Source organism: Lolium rigidum, chromosome 1 (genome assembly GCF_022539505.1).
Source record: "Lolium rigidum isolate FL_2022 chromosome 1, APGP_CSIRO_Lrig_0.1, whole genome shotgun sequence".
NCBI classification, from domain to species: domain Eukaryota; kingdom Viridiplantae; phylum Streptophyta; class Magnoliopsida; order Poales; family Poaceae; genus Lolium; species Lolium rigidum.
The window spans coordinates 2,178,814-2,194,183 of record NC_061508.1 but is presented as its reverse complement, the minus strand read 5'-3'; the positions used below and the strand labels follow the sequence as shown (position 1 = coordinate 2,194,183).

The following is a 15,370-nucleotide window of genomic DNA, read 5'->3' as shown; positions in this document are numbered from 1 at the left end:
TCAAGCCCAGGTCCAAAAGCGTTGCCGGATATAACTAGCGGCGTACACGACAATTAATAATAGACCAAGCTACAGAATGGAAAACAAAAATTGATTGATGTAGTATCACAATCAACGACATCATCGCTGCTATCAGCTGCAGAAAAAACAAGTCCGGCAGTATACCATATACTTTTTTTAAAAGCTGAAAGTGGGTTTCCCCACTGTATATTTTTATAATTTTCAGTATAAAAAGTTATATACAAATGCAAGTGCTGGAGATTAGCATCAAAAGAGGCAGCAAGAAAAATAAGGCCATAAAGCCTCAAAACGAAGCTACAGCTAGGCAAAGTTTGAAACCCAGGAAACTATGCCAGTATATGATTTGTGCGTAGCCTTGTAATAAGAATGGCCAACTCATCCTTGAACCTTGTTTTACATTGGTAAACACTTGGAGGTACTCCCTTGAAAATGAACTCATTCCGAGACGTCCATATTGCCCAGGCAATCAGCATTATGATCTCCATAAAAATAGTTGGTTTATTTGGGATTTCAGAGAGAGCAACATATTATGCATATTCAGATGGGGTTCAGTGGGAGGCCTCCAATTTGGGCATAGACAAAGTCCAGCACAACACCGCAAAAGGGCATTTGAAGAATAGACGATGGCATGTCTCCAAAGCATTCTCGGTAGTCGGTACACATATTGCAGGAATAATTGTTAATGAAAAAATTCTTTCGCCGAAGCATAGCTCTAGTGTTGAGTCTAGCTCAAATGTAAATATATACGCAACAGAAGATCTGAATTTTCACATTAAAAACATGTTTTGTGGATAAACAAAGCATGCACATCCGGGATCAAGAGTGAATTTCCGGGGTATATAGCCTGACAACTTTTACTCAAAAGATCTCCACATCTCCAGCCAATGACACAAAATTTACACAGATTGCAGAGCACGCGCGGCAACTTCTACGGACGGCGGCACGGTGGAGGCATCAACCGGAGACCGGCACACCGGGCACGTCCTGTGAGACCATAGCCACTCGTCGATGCACCGATCATGGAAGAGGTGCGTGCACGCGGGAAGCTGCTTCACGACCTCCCTCGGCGTAATCTCGGCGAGGCACACGGAGCACTCGTCGTCACCGTCTCTGCCGCCGCTCCTCATCTTCTCGTACTTGTACACCGGCAGGCCGGCGATGGCTGCCAGGCCTAGCCCGACCGCCGGCTCCCGCGGCAGGGCGGCCATGGACTCCCTCCCTGTTTCTTGCTCGACCAGGCGCTGTATCCTAGCGCGGGCGCACATCCCGGCGACGAAGAGGAAGGCGGCCAGGACGGCGCCGATGCGGAAGTTCATTGGCCAGGGGACGCCGGCGAGGTACAGTAGGGCGCACGTTAGGCCCACCGGAGCAGCGACGATGAGCGCGAGCTTGAGCGACACGCCGACCGGAAACCGCATCACGCCGATCCCGATATGCTTTTGTAGGTGCGATTTGCAGTGTTTTCCTTCTAATGCTGGGGCATGGCCAGGCCTATAAGCTTCATGGTTTCCTACTTAGTTATTCCAAACCTGCCGGCATCTGTGACTGTGTGTTGTGTGACTGCGAGAGTCAACGGATGGCGACAAGCTGGTCATCTTGGAGTTTACGTGCTCATAACCAGACGATTTACACAAAAATAACTCTTTCTGAAACTATAGCACGACTGATTCCTCCGATCAAACTATTTTACTCATCTAACCTTTTTGTGTGGCGCCCCTCACGTCGGCGCCACACCTCACTGTGTGGCGTCCGTGCGGTCCACTCTCCCATCCGACGTGGCGTCCTCGATGCTGAGGTATGCACCGATCTGACGTGGCGACATGTGTGACGCCGCTCAGTAGATATGGCGTATGACGAGAGGTACACGGAGTTCATCCCTACGTCAGATCGGTGCACACCTCAGCGTCGAGGACGCCACGTCAGATGGTAGAGTGGCGCCGCCCGCACCAGCGCCACACAGTGAGGTGTTGCGCCGACGTGAGGGGCGGCACACAAAAGGGATACATGGATGAAATAGTTTGGCCGAAGAGTCAGTCTGTGCTATAGTTTTAAAAAAGGGTTATTTTTGTGTAAATGGCCTAATAACCAGGGTCTCTTTTTGGATTCAGTGTTGATCAGGACAGAGTAGTTCGCAGCATGCTGAACTCTTACTCGACGATAAAAGGGAGGTGTGTATAACAGAAATGCCTTTCTTCAGATTCGTGCTGCAAGTAAAATTACGTTTAGTTATGTTTCGGAAATTTGAAACGTAATGATTCACAACGAAACCTGGAAACTCGAAAGTTGTTAGTACTAGTTGAATGCCCGTGCGTTGCTACAGGTCGACCTCAAACTTTTTTCTCACCTTAGGTAAAATATAATGTAAATCTATATTTATTATAGAATTAATTTTTGCCAGATTGTGCAAATACCAGCCCATAGCCAAATAAAATATACAATTTTCAAACTACAAGTTAACCTGATTTAATTCTTCGGCAAAGCACTTTGATCTTCAGGGGTGACTGTCGCCTATGAAATACTCCCCCTGATTAGATTTAACCGAGGCGGAATGATGCTAGCTAGTATAAAGCGTAGATAAAATCAGATCAGAGGTAGTACAAATTAATTTTGTATGGATCTTTTCTTTTTAGGAATACAGTACGCTGTCGATGGAAATGTCGCCTCCCACTGAATGAATATTCCGCCTTTATGAAACAACAGATATTAAATCTAGGATTTGAGCTCCGGTGGGCTACAGCCAACCTCCTAACAACTTAACCTCAGGTTAGGTCTCGTATGGATCTCCTTTTTAATACACTTAATTTCTGAAATAACAAATACATAATCAAGGAGCTGAAGGGACAATTTTATTTACGGAGAGCCGTACAATCTTTGCTCATGTATTTGTTCTTTTACAATCTTTTTTTAACGGAAACATTTTGTTCAATTTTCTAGTCGGTAATGTAAACTACGATGAAGGATTATCCAATTTACATATATATGGCAAATAATTTTACATTCCAACATTAAAATAACACATTGTCTAGCCATTGGTTTAGACATTCTCTAACACATATTGCAAAATCACGCACTCATGTAATTGTATACCCGTAACAATAGCTAATAAGAAGCACATGGTCGATCTCATCACATTGCCACCTTTCCAATCAAAGGGATGGAGGAGTTCTAGACACAATGGGTGGCAGGAGGCAAACGAAAGAAAATTGACCTCATGACCAATAGCAGAGTTCCTTCGTGACATGTCTAGCGGCGACCTAGGTTGCAGTTATAATAGGGAAAAAAATAACAACAAGTCAGATAGAAATGCATATTACAACTTACTGGAGCCATCAAGTTTTAGCTCAAAATCATCGCTTAGTCAAACTGAAAACTTTGATCTGCTGAACTACTTCATTCGTGAAAAAATGTTACCTAGAGGCAAGTCATTTTGTACAATCAGTTCTCCAAAAAGAATTATGTAAATAACCATAGAAGCTTGGACAAAGTGTACTACTACCACTAATCTATAGTTGGAAATTTATTGGTAGTAGTACTTAGTGCACATCAGTCTTATTAGTCAAACTGAGACTTCTTACCAGCACAAACATTTGCTACAAAATTTAAAGACGTGATGCATTTTTTAAGGATGCCATGCCAAATGAGCAGCTAAATTAGCTTGCATGCAGTTTAAGTGTTCAAGTGATATTGAAAGTACATTAAAGATGATAAATAATAAGGATTGTCATGCCTCCCTGATTTTCCAAACATACTATGACTATCTATTCCATTACACTAAACTAATTGTTTCCTTGCTGTAGTTATGAAGGTAATGCCTAAGTAGGGCATGATGAATTTGTATCTTCGTGTGTGCTGCTAGATGGAACTAATAGAAATCTATTGTGACATGTACTTGTACCTACATTCACTAAAAAGTAGCTAAGAAACTCGTGTGTGTGGGGGTGGGGTTCTAATGGATATAAATTTTCTATGCAGAAAATGAGGAAAAATCACTCATATAGCTGTATATAGACCAAGCCAACAAATATTAATACAAATGGAATAAGCCAACAAATGGTAAGCTAGTAGCGTTGGAATTCCAGATGTCTTCTAATTTAGTAGAAGGTATACACTACACGCCTTTGCCTATGAATAGATTTACCATAGTTATAAGTAGCACAAGTCCCCTTCTTGTTTCAAATCCCCCAAAACCATCATATTTCCAGATTATTTATAAAATATTTCTGTCGTACTTAGAAAAGTAATAGAATGTGCTTCAGACTGAATCAGAAATAAAATCTCCAAAATCACTATATACTTACTTTAAAGATGACATGAATTTCCTTCTTTTTTGCTGGGTAAAGGGATTGTATTGATCAAATATGAGTGTCATTATTACAATCCCTTACAAAAAGATGACATGAATTTCAGAGTAAAAAAACTGAGAGCAAAATATACAACTTTGCTTCCTAGAGCCTACATTCACTGATCTGTATGGACATTATCTGTCATGCTTGCTTTCTTGGTGTATCTCAAGCACCCACATTTTAAAATGATAAATGTACCTGAAGGACGAAAAGCATGAAAGAGTGGCGACAAACGGAATGCCAACATACCTTTTAAGTAGTAGAGATTTCTACGTTGCATGTCAATGTCAAACAAGCTTTCTAACTATTCCCAAACCGCTGTAGCAATTTGACAGGAATGAAACAGTGTTCTGTTCTTTCAACCTGCAACAACAACTACATGAGGAGCAATCAGGAATATTTCAAGGATGCAATTGAAATCCATTAACTAAAAAATCATGTGCCGCATGCCCTTTAATAATTTCGAGCAGCATACTTAATATATTGACCGAACCATGACCGTTTCTTCGAGAAATTCAGACAACCTGAGAGAGTTTGTAGTTTCACCATGTATCTTGTGATGCTGCTGAGCGACAATAGACCATAACATCTTCGGTTTATTATTTTCCAGCACCATAGATATTGAACCAAATGAATCCTTATTCCGGGAATTCAGAAAATCTGAGAGAGTTCAGTTTCACCCATGGGCATTCCACCGAGCAGCTATTGGACAAATCATCATGACATCATCATTAGACGTCCTGAAATCAACTCCTATACAGAAACGAGAACATTGACGATGCAAGAAGTAACCAATGAGCAATCCAGCAGTAAGGAAAGGAAATCACCTGATACAAAGTCTGTCCATTGAATGAGTACAGCAAAAGTACCAGATTTTTTAGATTGGACTCCAACGTCCACAAAATAGTTGTCGAGGACGACATGAAGAAAGTCTCAGCGGCGCAAAGGATCAGGAAAAATAGAGGTACCAGCTGACCGATGATGCGCCGGCAGGGAGGGGTGGCCAAGTGAAGCGTCTCAACGGCGCAAATGATCAGGAAAAACATAGTTTTCAGGGTAGGAACAACAGCGACGGCAGAGAGACCTGCGAGGGGCGAGGTAGGTGGTGGACTCGGAAGACGTGAGCGAGGAAATCGGATCAGACATATGGGGAAGGAAGGAAATTATGGAGACCCAAACCTACGATACATGCACCATAGTTTTCTTGGAAGAATTAAGGGAATAGTCTAAAATAAACCTTAAAGTTGTAGAGGGTGTTGAAATACAACCCTGAACTTTTAATCCCGGAAATTGGCACCCTGAACTTTCAATTCCCGGTCTAATATTGCATTTGGGTAATTGCCAAACAGGGGATTTCTGACATGGCCGGTCATCTCCTTTGACGCTGGCAAGCAGCAGTGGCGTGCCATCTCAAGCAGCGGAGGCGTGCTCCGTCCCTCACAGCCCCAGTGAGTAGTGTGCTAGTCCCCTTGAATTCACTGAAGATACCCTGAGTCTGTAACTCCAATGATGCAATCGCATCTTAAAAGGTCAATCTGACAGCCTTTTTCAAGGATACACCCTGGAAGGTGTATCGGTTTCATAGAAGAAAGGCCAAAGACGGCCGGCACAACGCCAAGAAGGCTACAACTCCACACCACAACGAACGGTACAACACAACCCACGGCTACCACGATACAAACGCACACCCGGCAAACAACACAACCCACAACCAGGCACCGAAAACTCGCCTTGCATTAATCTGACAGCCTCAAACGAAGGATTCTTGAGCAGCAGGCATTAATCTGGATTGATCAATCATCGTAGCTCAGCAGAAACTCCTTTCTCTCGACCACCCAGTACAGATGTGTTCCAATTCAATCAGATCGTTTTCCATCCAATGGCTAATCAAGTTGAGTATTTCCAGTTGCTGGCGAAGCTCTAGTTGAGGCATTCACGAGCAGAAAGTTACTGAATAGGTGCCGCGCTGCCGCGCGGAGGTGTTGAGCTCTCTGTCTGCGAGCGACGACGAGAAATTGTCAACTATCAAATCGATGTTCTAACTTCTAACTTGTTAGAAGAGCCGCAACAGAGCAGGCTCGCCAGGGTGCAGCTCATCTCCATGACTGCTCGTGGCCACCGCGATGGCTAACGCCGGCGACTAGAGCATCTCGGAGTTTGACGCAGTCGAGCACGTCACACATGTGTCGGTCCCTGTGCAGAAGCTTGCTGTTCTAAATTGCTGAGATCAGTCAACAATCCCGGAGTTGACCATGCACACGTTAGCAAAACCGTGCAGAAACGACCCTCAATCAAGCATCGACCGGGAAACGTGAGTTCAGGGTGTTGATTTCCGGGAACCATAGTTCAGGGTTCGATTTCAACTTCCGCTATGAATTCAAGGTTTGTTTCAGACTTTACTCAAGAATTAATTCGGCGAACGAGATCCACCGAAATAGCCACAGATGATACTTTCCTTTTATCAAAGACCAAACGCGTTAATTTTTTTGGTCGGTGATCCTTAATCGTGCGATGTGTATGAGTTCAATGTAGGAAAGAGAGCGACGATTTGGTAGCCATATTAGTGTTTGATCGTGGAATAGAATAGTGCGAGCGATTTCCTGATTGCGGTGTTCCCTTCCTTAAATCGAACGGTGTTAATTCCTTCAATGTTTAGCGGGTGTTTCAAAGAGAAATCGTACGGTTTAGATTGCTCCAATCTTTGACATCAAACATTTTTGACGACGTACGAACTCACATATAATAGTAAAGATTTCTTATTTTTCCCTAAATAGATCCTTTTTAGGTACTTTTTTTTTATCGACTCCATGGATAATGAGTTTCGATGTATTGGGCGTTTCCGTTTAGAATTAGAAATAGAAGCTTTTTCGTGCTTGCTTGCGAGCATTGGAATGGCCTGAATGGAATGAATATTAAGATAAATAAAAGAAAGAAAATAAACCATTGAGAAAGTTATTCATTCTTATATTAATTTCCTATACTTGACCGAACTACTTCCAATTCCGTTATTTGACAAAGAAACTATGTCCAAACCAACGAGTCCTTTGGTCAACTCTAAAGAATGTATCGGGAGTTGGGAGTTAGCCGTCTCATAGGAGTGATAGCTGGGTTTTTCACGGAGTTTCTTCGTACGATTGAAAAAAAAATGTGCTCTAGGTCGGAGAAAACAAGAAGAAGATTGTTCACCAGTCTGTCTCCCAACCTCTTTAAAGCAGCTACCTACCGTGATCTGGTCTTGGGACAGCATTGGCACCCCCGTTTGCTGGATCTTCGTCATTAAAAACGAGCAACACCACGTAGGGCAGCGTCCACGCGAACTAGCCTCTTCCTTAGCAAGTCAGTGGGAGAACGCCATCGGTCAAGAGAAATGGAATCCGTTGTTAAGTGGATACCGGACCCGGTAGAATTGGCATCACTTCCTTCACTCCACAGAGGACTCGGGATAAGATCGTTCCCAAGCGAGAATAGTTCCGTGCACGGGATGCCCAAAACAATCACCACTCTCGGAGTATATAAGGGCATGAGCAACTGAAATCCCTCACTCACGGTCGATCGCCCGCGCGGTCATTTCCTACGGAAGCGCTACCTCACGTCAATCCCGGTTTTGTCGTATTCGACCCGTTGCGGCTCTTCGCGCCAGAAAATATTATTTGCACGTCAGCAATTCAAACCTACGATCTCTTAGCCAAGCGCGCCTGCACAATGAACTGCTAACCATAAGAGCTACTGCTCGTTCGTGTTCGAAACAGAGACATAAGTTTTGTACTATAGTATGTACATATTATGAAAGTAAATATATGAACTTTTTTCGTGAATTCCCTTTTGTGTTATTTTTTATTTGTATCAGTTATTTTTGATTGCGGTAATTTTATTCAAAATTCAACCTAGCTATGCAAAAAAAAATATAATTCCCTTTGTACAATTCCCTTTTGTAAATTCAGTTTCATTTTTTCTCTTTTTCCTATATTCTTGTTACATTTGTATAAAAAGAAATCATGTTATTTGGACTATTTTTTATTTCCCTTTTTCGGGCTAGTGGTTTTAAGAGGGGAAAAATAATAGGTGGGAAAAATACTTGCAACTCAATTGAACTAACACTTGCAACTTAAATAAATATACTTGCAACTCAAATAAATACACGTGCAACTCAAATAAATTTCAACTTAATTAGAACTTCGGATCGATAATTTTTTATATTTTGTCATTGATACATAACAGACAGAGGAATGATAACTTTGTGAGGTAAAAAATAGCGCCAAAATATTCTGAGTGAAATCAAACTTTTGGAGTCAATAAGTTTTCACATTTACCGTTCATAAATAAAGATGCAAGGGGTTGATAAATTGTGAGCTAAAATATTATCCAACTATTATAAATTAATTTGGCATTTTGGGTTTATAATTTTTCACATTTATCATTGATAAATAACGCGGCACAAGGTTGATAAATTATGAGCTAAAAAAATTCGTCAAAACATTGAAAATAAAATTAGTTTTTTGGGTAGGTAATTGTTCACACTTACTGTTGATAAATAACGATGGAGAGGGTTGATAAATTGTGAGCTAAAAAATCGCAAAAAATCGCAAAAAATTCACATTTACCGTTGATAAATAGCGAGGCGGAGGGTTGATAATTTGTGAGCTAAATAAGTGCCAAAATATTCAAAATAAATTAGCTTTCCGGGTTGATAATTTTTATATTTACCGTTGATAAATAACGCGGCACATGGTTGATAAATTGTGAGCTAAAAAATTCATCAAAATATTGGAAATAAAATTAGATTTTTTAGGTAGGTAATTGTTCATATTTACTGGTGACAAATAACGAGAGAGAGGGTTGGTAAATTGTGCGCTAAAAAGTCACAAAATATTCAAAATAACTTAGCTTTTCGGGAAGGTAACTGTTCACATTTACCGCTGATAAATAGTGAGTCGGAGGGTTGATAAATTGTGAGATAAAGAAGTGCTAGAGTATTCAAAATAAATTAGCTTTTCGGGTCGATAATTTTTCATATTTACCGTTTATAAATAACGTGGCATGGTTTGATAAACTGTAAGCTAAAAAAAAAAGAAAACTGGTGAACCTCGAGGTTGATTGTTCCCGTTCGATATTTTTGTTAGGTTTTTTTATCGTAGAACAAATTCCCGTTTTTTAGCTCTACCGCGTAGAATGTAATAGTACAAAACGGATGTGTCTCTCGCAAGAAATACTAGTAGCTCAACTGGTTAAGTCCTCATCTCCGCTAGCTAGGGAAGCCCATGAGCAACAGTGGTACTACCAAGTATAACTTCTCCAGCAAAAAAGTAAATAAAAAAATTAAACTAATGTTCAGGCACCATCCTCACCCAACACATGCAAGGTGCCTTGTGCTCTGAGTGGCAGCATTTTCTCCCCGAAAAAGTCCATTTTTCATCCTTCAACTTTGTGCAGAGTTCACTTTTCATCCTAAATGTTTTATTTGGTACATAATGGATCCTAAACTTTGCCAACCCGTTCACATGTCTTGTTCTTATGATTTTCTTCCGTAGATGATAACCAAGGTTTAAAAAATAAAATCAGATCCAAACCATACCTCAATAAAAACTAGTCCTAGACCAGAACCTTGAATCCCACTCACGCGCGAGCAAGAAAAAGAGGATGGTAAATAACCAGACCTGGCAGCCTCGTCTTTCTGCCACTCCAGCAATTCTCACGTAAAGGGCAGCAACAGCCCTAGTAGCGCCGCAACTCATCAACCTCCGCATATCCCCGGCTGGACGCGCCCACTGGCGTATGTGAGGGCAGAAAGGGAGGGAAAGGTTGACCGATACGAACCAAATCTCCATGTTCAACCGCAAAAGTAGTTGAAAGATTGTTGTGGGTATCATTACATCTAGCTTGATCTAGTGGCGGACATCGCAGTGGACAATGGGAATGTCAGACGAGCGCGACGAATGCCGATATCGAACAGATAGATAAATTGCGGCGACCTAGTCAAGCCAGAGGATTGGGATTTATTTTGGCTGAAACTGGCTCGGTACAATTTATTTTGGCGAAAGGTTTGGTATTTTCACCGTGGTGTTCGTACTGCTGTTTCGTATCTTTTTAAAAAAAAAATAAGCAGAACCAGATGTTTGAACAAGTTGGCAAAGTTTAGGATCTCTTTTGGACCAAATGAAACATTTGGGATCAAAAGTGAACTTGTGTGAAAGTTGACGGACGAAAAATAGACTTTTTTCTTTCTCCCCTCTCCCTTAAGGGCTTGAGCAATGGAGGAAGTTACAAATAGTCGCTGCATCTCCTCCATGTAGGCTTGGAGTCCAGAGACAGCTATTCCACAAAACGATCTAAACCAAAGTCAAATTTTCTCTGGCTTGTCCACTCGTTGATATGTATCTACCCCGTTTTGCTCCTACTTTTCTTCTCTCTTTCTTGCCATTCTCTCTTTTCGATCTGAGGAGGCGGCCTTCTCTGCAGGCAACAAATGTCGCTGCAGAGCATGCCACCATGGCATCCGAACCTACCTGGTCTGCAGAGCAGCGAGCTAGGGCAACTAGGGCAACGCTGTTGGTCATGTACTAACTTAACCTGATTTTTCAGTTTGGGTGACTAGGTGGAAAACCATGTTTCAAACTATAACTTCATGTAAACCACGTTTCCAATTATATATTAGTTTGTAAAATAAAATATTTCTTATTTAATTTTCTATGCATTTACTTATGATTTTAATTCAGAACATCTATCTGACCGCTGTTTTGGGAGCACCCCAAACAGCTTCCCCAAATAGAGAAAGGGAGGGAAAGGTTGACCGATACGAACCAAATCTCCATATTCAACCGCAAAAGTAGTTAAAAGATTGTTGTGGGTATCATTACATCCAGCTTGATCTAGTGGCGGACATCGCAGTGGACAATCGGGATGTCAGACGAGCGACGAATGCCGATATCGAACAGATAGATAAATTGCGGCGACCTACTCAAGCCAGAGGATTGGGATTTATTTTGGCTGAAACTGGCTCGGTACAATTTATTTTGGCGAAAGGTTCGGTATTTTCACCGTGGTGTTCGTACTGCTTGGTTATGTTTCGTATCTTTTTTAAAAAAAATAAGCAGAACCAGACGTTTGAACAAGTTGCCAAAGTTTAGGATCTCTTTTGGACCAAATGAAACATTTGGGATCAAAAGTGAACTTGTGTGAAAGTTGAAAGACGAAAAATGGACTTTTTTCTTTCTCCCCTCGGCTTGAGCAATGGAGGAAGTTACAAATAGTCGCTGCATCTCCTCCATGTAGGCTTGGAGTCCAGAGACAGATATTCCACAAAACGATCTAAACCAAAGTCAAATTTTCTCTGGCTTGTCCACTCGTTGATATGTATCTACCCCAAATAGAGAAAGGGAGGGAAAGGTTGACCGATACGAACCAAGCAGAGAATGCAGTGCCAGCCCCAAACAGAGATGCCAACACCCTGCCAGCGCCGATTTGAGGGCTACCAGTGGAGATGCTCTAAACTAAGTATTTCGACGCAGAACACCAGGGCACAAATACCAAAAACAAACATGTTAACGCAAAACTTGCCAGGGGCTTCTCTTATAGTCGACGTAAAACGTACTGTTATTTCTACGCAAAACAGCAGGGCAAAAATACCAATCACAAATATGTCCACAGAACTTATCTCCATTCAGAAAACACATAACTGAATCCACAAACAAGACTCATAGCTAATGACGCTCAGAGGTAACATAAACCAGAGCAGACCATGACTTACCATAAGAGACATGCAAATAGAACCCCCAACAAAACTATCCAGGACGAGGGTTTCACATCATTAAGAGACAACAAAGATAAGCCAGCATGCAGCGACTGATGGGCATCAGGTTTATCTCTTCTTCGAGACACCAACAGTCTTTCCCCTCCTGCCGGTGGTCTTGGTGTGCTGCCCACGGACACGGACACCCCAGTAGTGACGCAGACCACGGTGGTTCCTGAAACATAGGAGTGCAAATCATCAAAACAAGGAAATTGCAACCAATTGGTTATCTGAATACTGTGACATGTTCTAATAACGACGCATACATTCCAAAGATCTGAACACACTATCAGGATGTATACACACACAAAATAGAGGACTACAGTACTACTATACAGAAGAACCTCTGTCCAAGTAGTGAACTGACCTGATTTTCTTCAGCCTCTCAAGGTCATCCCTCAGCTTCATGTCAACGGCATTGGAAGTAACCTGGGAGAACTTGCCATCCTTGTAATCCTTCTTCCTGTTCAGGAACCAATCAGGGACCTTGAACGAGCGAGGGTTCTGCACCACATGCATGACGCGGTCAAGCTCTTCAGTAGTAAGCTCACCAGCCCTGCACAAAAATAATAGGACAAGAGCTTTACTAGCAGTTGTAGCACCCAACACAGCAAGTCTACAATTGTACAGCAACAGTCAGGTTATATGATTCGACCTGGATGTACACATGGGCTTAGTGGCATAATGTCAAAAGACTGCTTAACAAAAATTTGTGTACTTAAGAAAACAAATTGTGGCATCACTCAAATATGAGTTACAGCAACACTACCTAATGTACTATCATATTTCTTAACTGGCAGTAGCTATTTGCTAAGCACATAGACCTTGCAAACAGCCACAAACTCAAGGTAGTTTTAGGACATCCAAACACAAGTGAATCAAATTATTGCCCATAACAGTAATAACAACAGGTTCAGGTACGTATAACTGATTAGTAACACATTATCGTAACAGTAATAACAACAGATTCAGGAATGAGCAATGGCACTGTGTAAAGCTTGCAACAGTTTCATAACAATACTAAAAACAGTTACAGATACGTAACTAATTAGTAAAACAGATATAAAATTTGTGCTGCAGCAGCAGGTATAACAGAATAATAGTTTCACGCATGTCGACAATGATTCTAATAAATTAAGCATCGATTTTATTCATAGTTCAATCCAAACCAGCTGAATCCACGAAAACATAGTTAAGCCCCGAACAATGGAAGTGCAACTAAACCCAAAATTTGCTAAAGCAAGCGAAATAATTTTAGTTCACACTAGAACAACGATGTATCAACCCTAATCCTCAAAACGTGGGACGATAAGGTTACATAGGCAACACCCAAACCCCAAGCGGGGACGATCTGAGCCTGAGAGAGGATCTGCTGGTGCTTACCTCTTGTTCATGTCGATGTCGGCCTTCTTGCAGGCGATGTTGGAGTAGCGACGCCCGATACCCTTGATGGCGGTGAGCGCGAACATGATCTTCTGCTTGCCATCGACGTTGGTGTTCTGCACACGCAGGATGTGCTGGAACTCCTCGCCCGAGATCAGCGACTGCATGCGACCGCGACCACGAGCATCAGAGTCGGATCGATCGACTAGCAGCGGAAACAATAGGGGGGGGGAGATGAGCGGGAGTTACCATGACGACGTCGGTGGTCGGAGCTCTCGCTGGAGGAGGAGGAGGGTGGCGGCGGCGGAGCTCGGGATCGTCTGCAGCTGCGGGGCGAGGGTTTCGTGGGCGGCGCTGTGGGGGAGCGATTATATAGGTCTTGGGTGGGGCGGAACCCTAGTAGGGCGGAAGATCGGACGGTTGGCGTGAATGCAGAGTGGGATCAAGGGTGCCGGTTAATTTAGATTAACAGGCTGGTTCTCTAAGTGTTTGGGCCCAGGGCCCATTATTACTTCCTTTGTTTTTTTCTAAAACAAAAGCGTTTCCCAAGTGATACTAGACTAGTTAGGCCCAATTAGATATCGGGTCTCCATTGGTTTTTTTAGAAGATGGACTTCAGGTCTTCTTGGTTTTTCAAAGTTATTAGATCGATAATAACCTGAGCATGAGAGGCAAATCATGCTCCTTCATTTTTGGACACCAATAACACTCTACTCTTGGATTTTCAAAGTTAGACTGATTACCTGAGCATGAGAGGTAAATCATACTCCTTCTTTTTTGGATAGCAATAACAATACGTATCTCTTCTTGGTTTTTCAAAGTTGAATTCCATTTGCTACAGATTTTCATTAAATTAGAAAATGGATCCAGCCCGACATCAGTTTCTCCAGATTGGTTCTATAAATCCAACTAAGTTCTCATGTATAGATTGGCTGACATTGCCGAATTTTCTTTTAGTGACACCTCTGTTTCCTAACATTTTGGCAAATTATAGTACTACTAAATTAGTTTGCCAAAACGTATTATACTATGGAACGGAGGTAGTACTTTATTTCCACGAAATTCCTAATTTAGCTCGTACAGTACGAACCAAGGGCATGTCGGAGACCTATATCACATAATTTTTGGAGGAGTTCAAGAAATCATAGACAAACTAACAATTACTGCAGGAGGAGACCTAATCATGCCCTTAAAGAGCACGGCCCTTGAAGAGCACCTTTCTCGCTGAACCATCACCCAGGATACAAACTGAAGCCAACAAAAGCATCATACCCAAGAAAAGTGACAGATTATATAGATCTGTACAAGGGTAGAACAAAAGTTTACATGTCCACACCCTGAACCTTGCCTATTGACAATTTTTCAGAGATAACTCTTGAGGTTGCATGAAAGGAACGAGAAGATTCGCAGGTATTGTATGTACATACTACATACACACAACAAAAAAGGGTTACCCAGTTGGGATGTAACTCTGATGCGAACTAGGTGCCTACTCAAAAAGAGTTCAAGCTTCATGATCTGATACAGCCTCGAAGAAGCAACTTTACTCCTGAAACATCAATGAGCCATGGCAGTGAAATACGTCTCTGGTTACTTGGGTGTACCATTGCTCTGGGCACTGTCAATGCAACAATATCAGCGGCAATGAGGAACGAAGGGCACAAAAGGATCACAAATTTAGTAAGACTAGTGCCAAATTCAACTACAGGATGGGATAACTGCTATTGTGGAATTAGAATCGCGTCAGTTCACCAAATGGCTTTATGAGCAATAAGAACCATTATCTTACCAAAACAGTTCATCATCCCAGCCTAAGGATATGTCCAACAGTTCTTTC

General features: G+C 42.0%; 2 protein-coding genes and 1 long non-coding RNA gene across 3 annotated transcripts; all 3 read right to left on the bottom strand.

The window, feature by feature from the left end:
- Positions 1-917: 917 nt before the first annotated feature.
- Positions 918-1,439, bottom strand: LOC124703161 (RING-H2 finger protein ATL32-like). The gene has a single exon (XM_047235386.1). The coding sequence runs from the start codon at positions 1,437-1,439 to the stop codon at positions 918-920; it is 522 nt and encodes a 173-aa protein (XP_047091342.1).
- Positions 1,440-11,984: 10,545 nt separating this feature from the next.
- Positions 11,985-13,858, bottom strand: LOC124666190 (40S ribosomal protein S18-like). Its single transcript, XM_047203540.1, has 4 exons — positions 13,783-13,858; positions 13,534-13,694; positions 12,518-12,706; positions 11,985-12,325 (listed from the first exon to the last, which is right to left on the bottom strand). The coding sequence occupies exons 1-4, from the start codon at positions 13,783-13,785 to the stop codon at positions 12,220-12,222; spliced, it is 459 nt and encodes a 152-aa protein (XP_047059496.1). The 5' UTR covers positions 13,786-13,858; the 3' UTR covers positions 11,985-12,219.
- Positions 13,859-14,802: 944 nt separating this feature from the next.
- Positions 14,803-15,370, bottom strand: LOC124666182. The gene is made up of 2 exons (XR_006990822.1): positions 15,323-15,370; positions 14,803-15,151 (listed from the first exon to the last, which is right to left on the bottom strand). It is a non-coding gene; the product is annotated as an uncharacterized LOC124666182 (long non-coding RNA).

Bases quoted from the DNA above. Each gene is read 5' to 3' on its own strand.
- LOC124703161 (XM_047235386.1), bottom strand. From the start codon at position 1,439: ATGCGGTTTCCGGTCGGCGTGTCGCTCAAGCTCGCGCTCATCGTCGCT.
- LOC124666190 (XM_047203540.1), bottom strand. The intron at 12,707-13,533 runs GTAAGCACCAGC...ATTTTTGTGCAG, and splicing joins GACATCGACATGAACAAGAG to GGCTGGTGAGCTTACTACTG. The intron at 12,326-12,517 runs GTCAGTTCACTA...CCTATGTTTCAG, and splicing joins GAGAGGCTGAAGAAAATCAG to GAACCACCGTGGTCTGCGTC.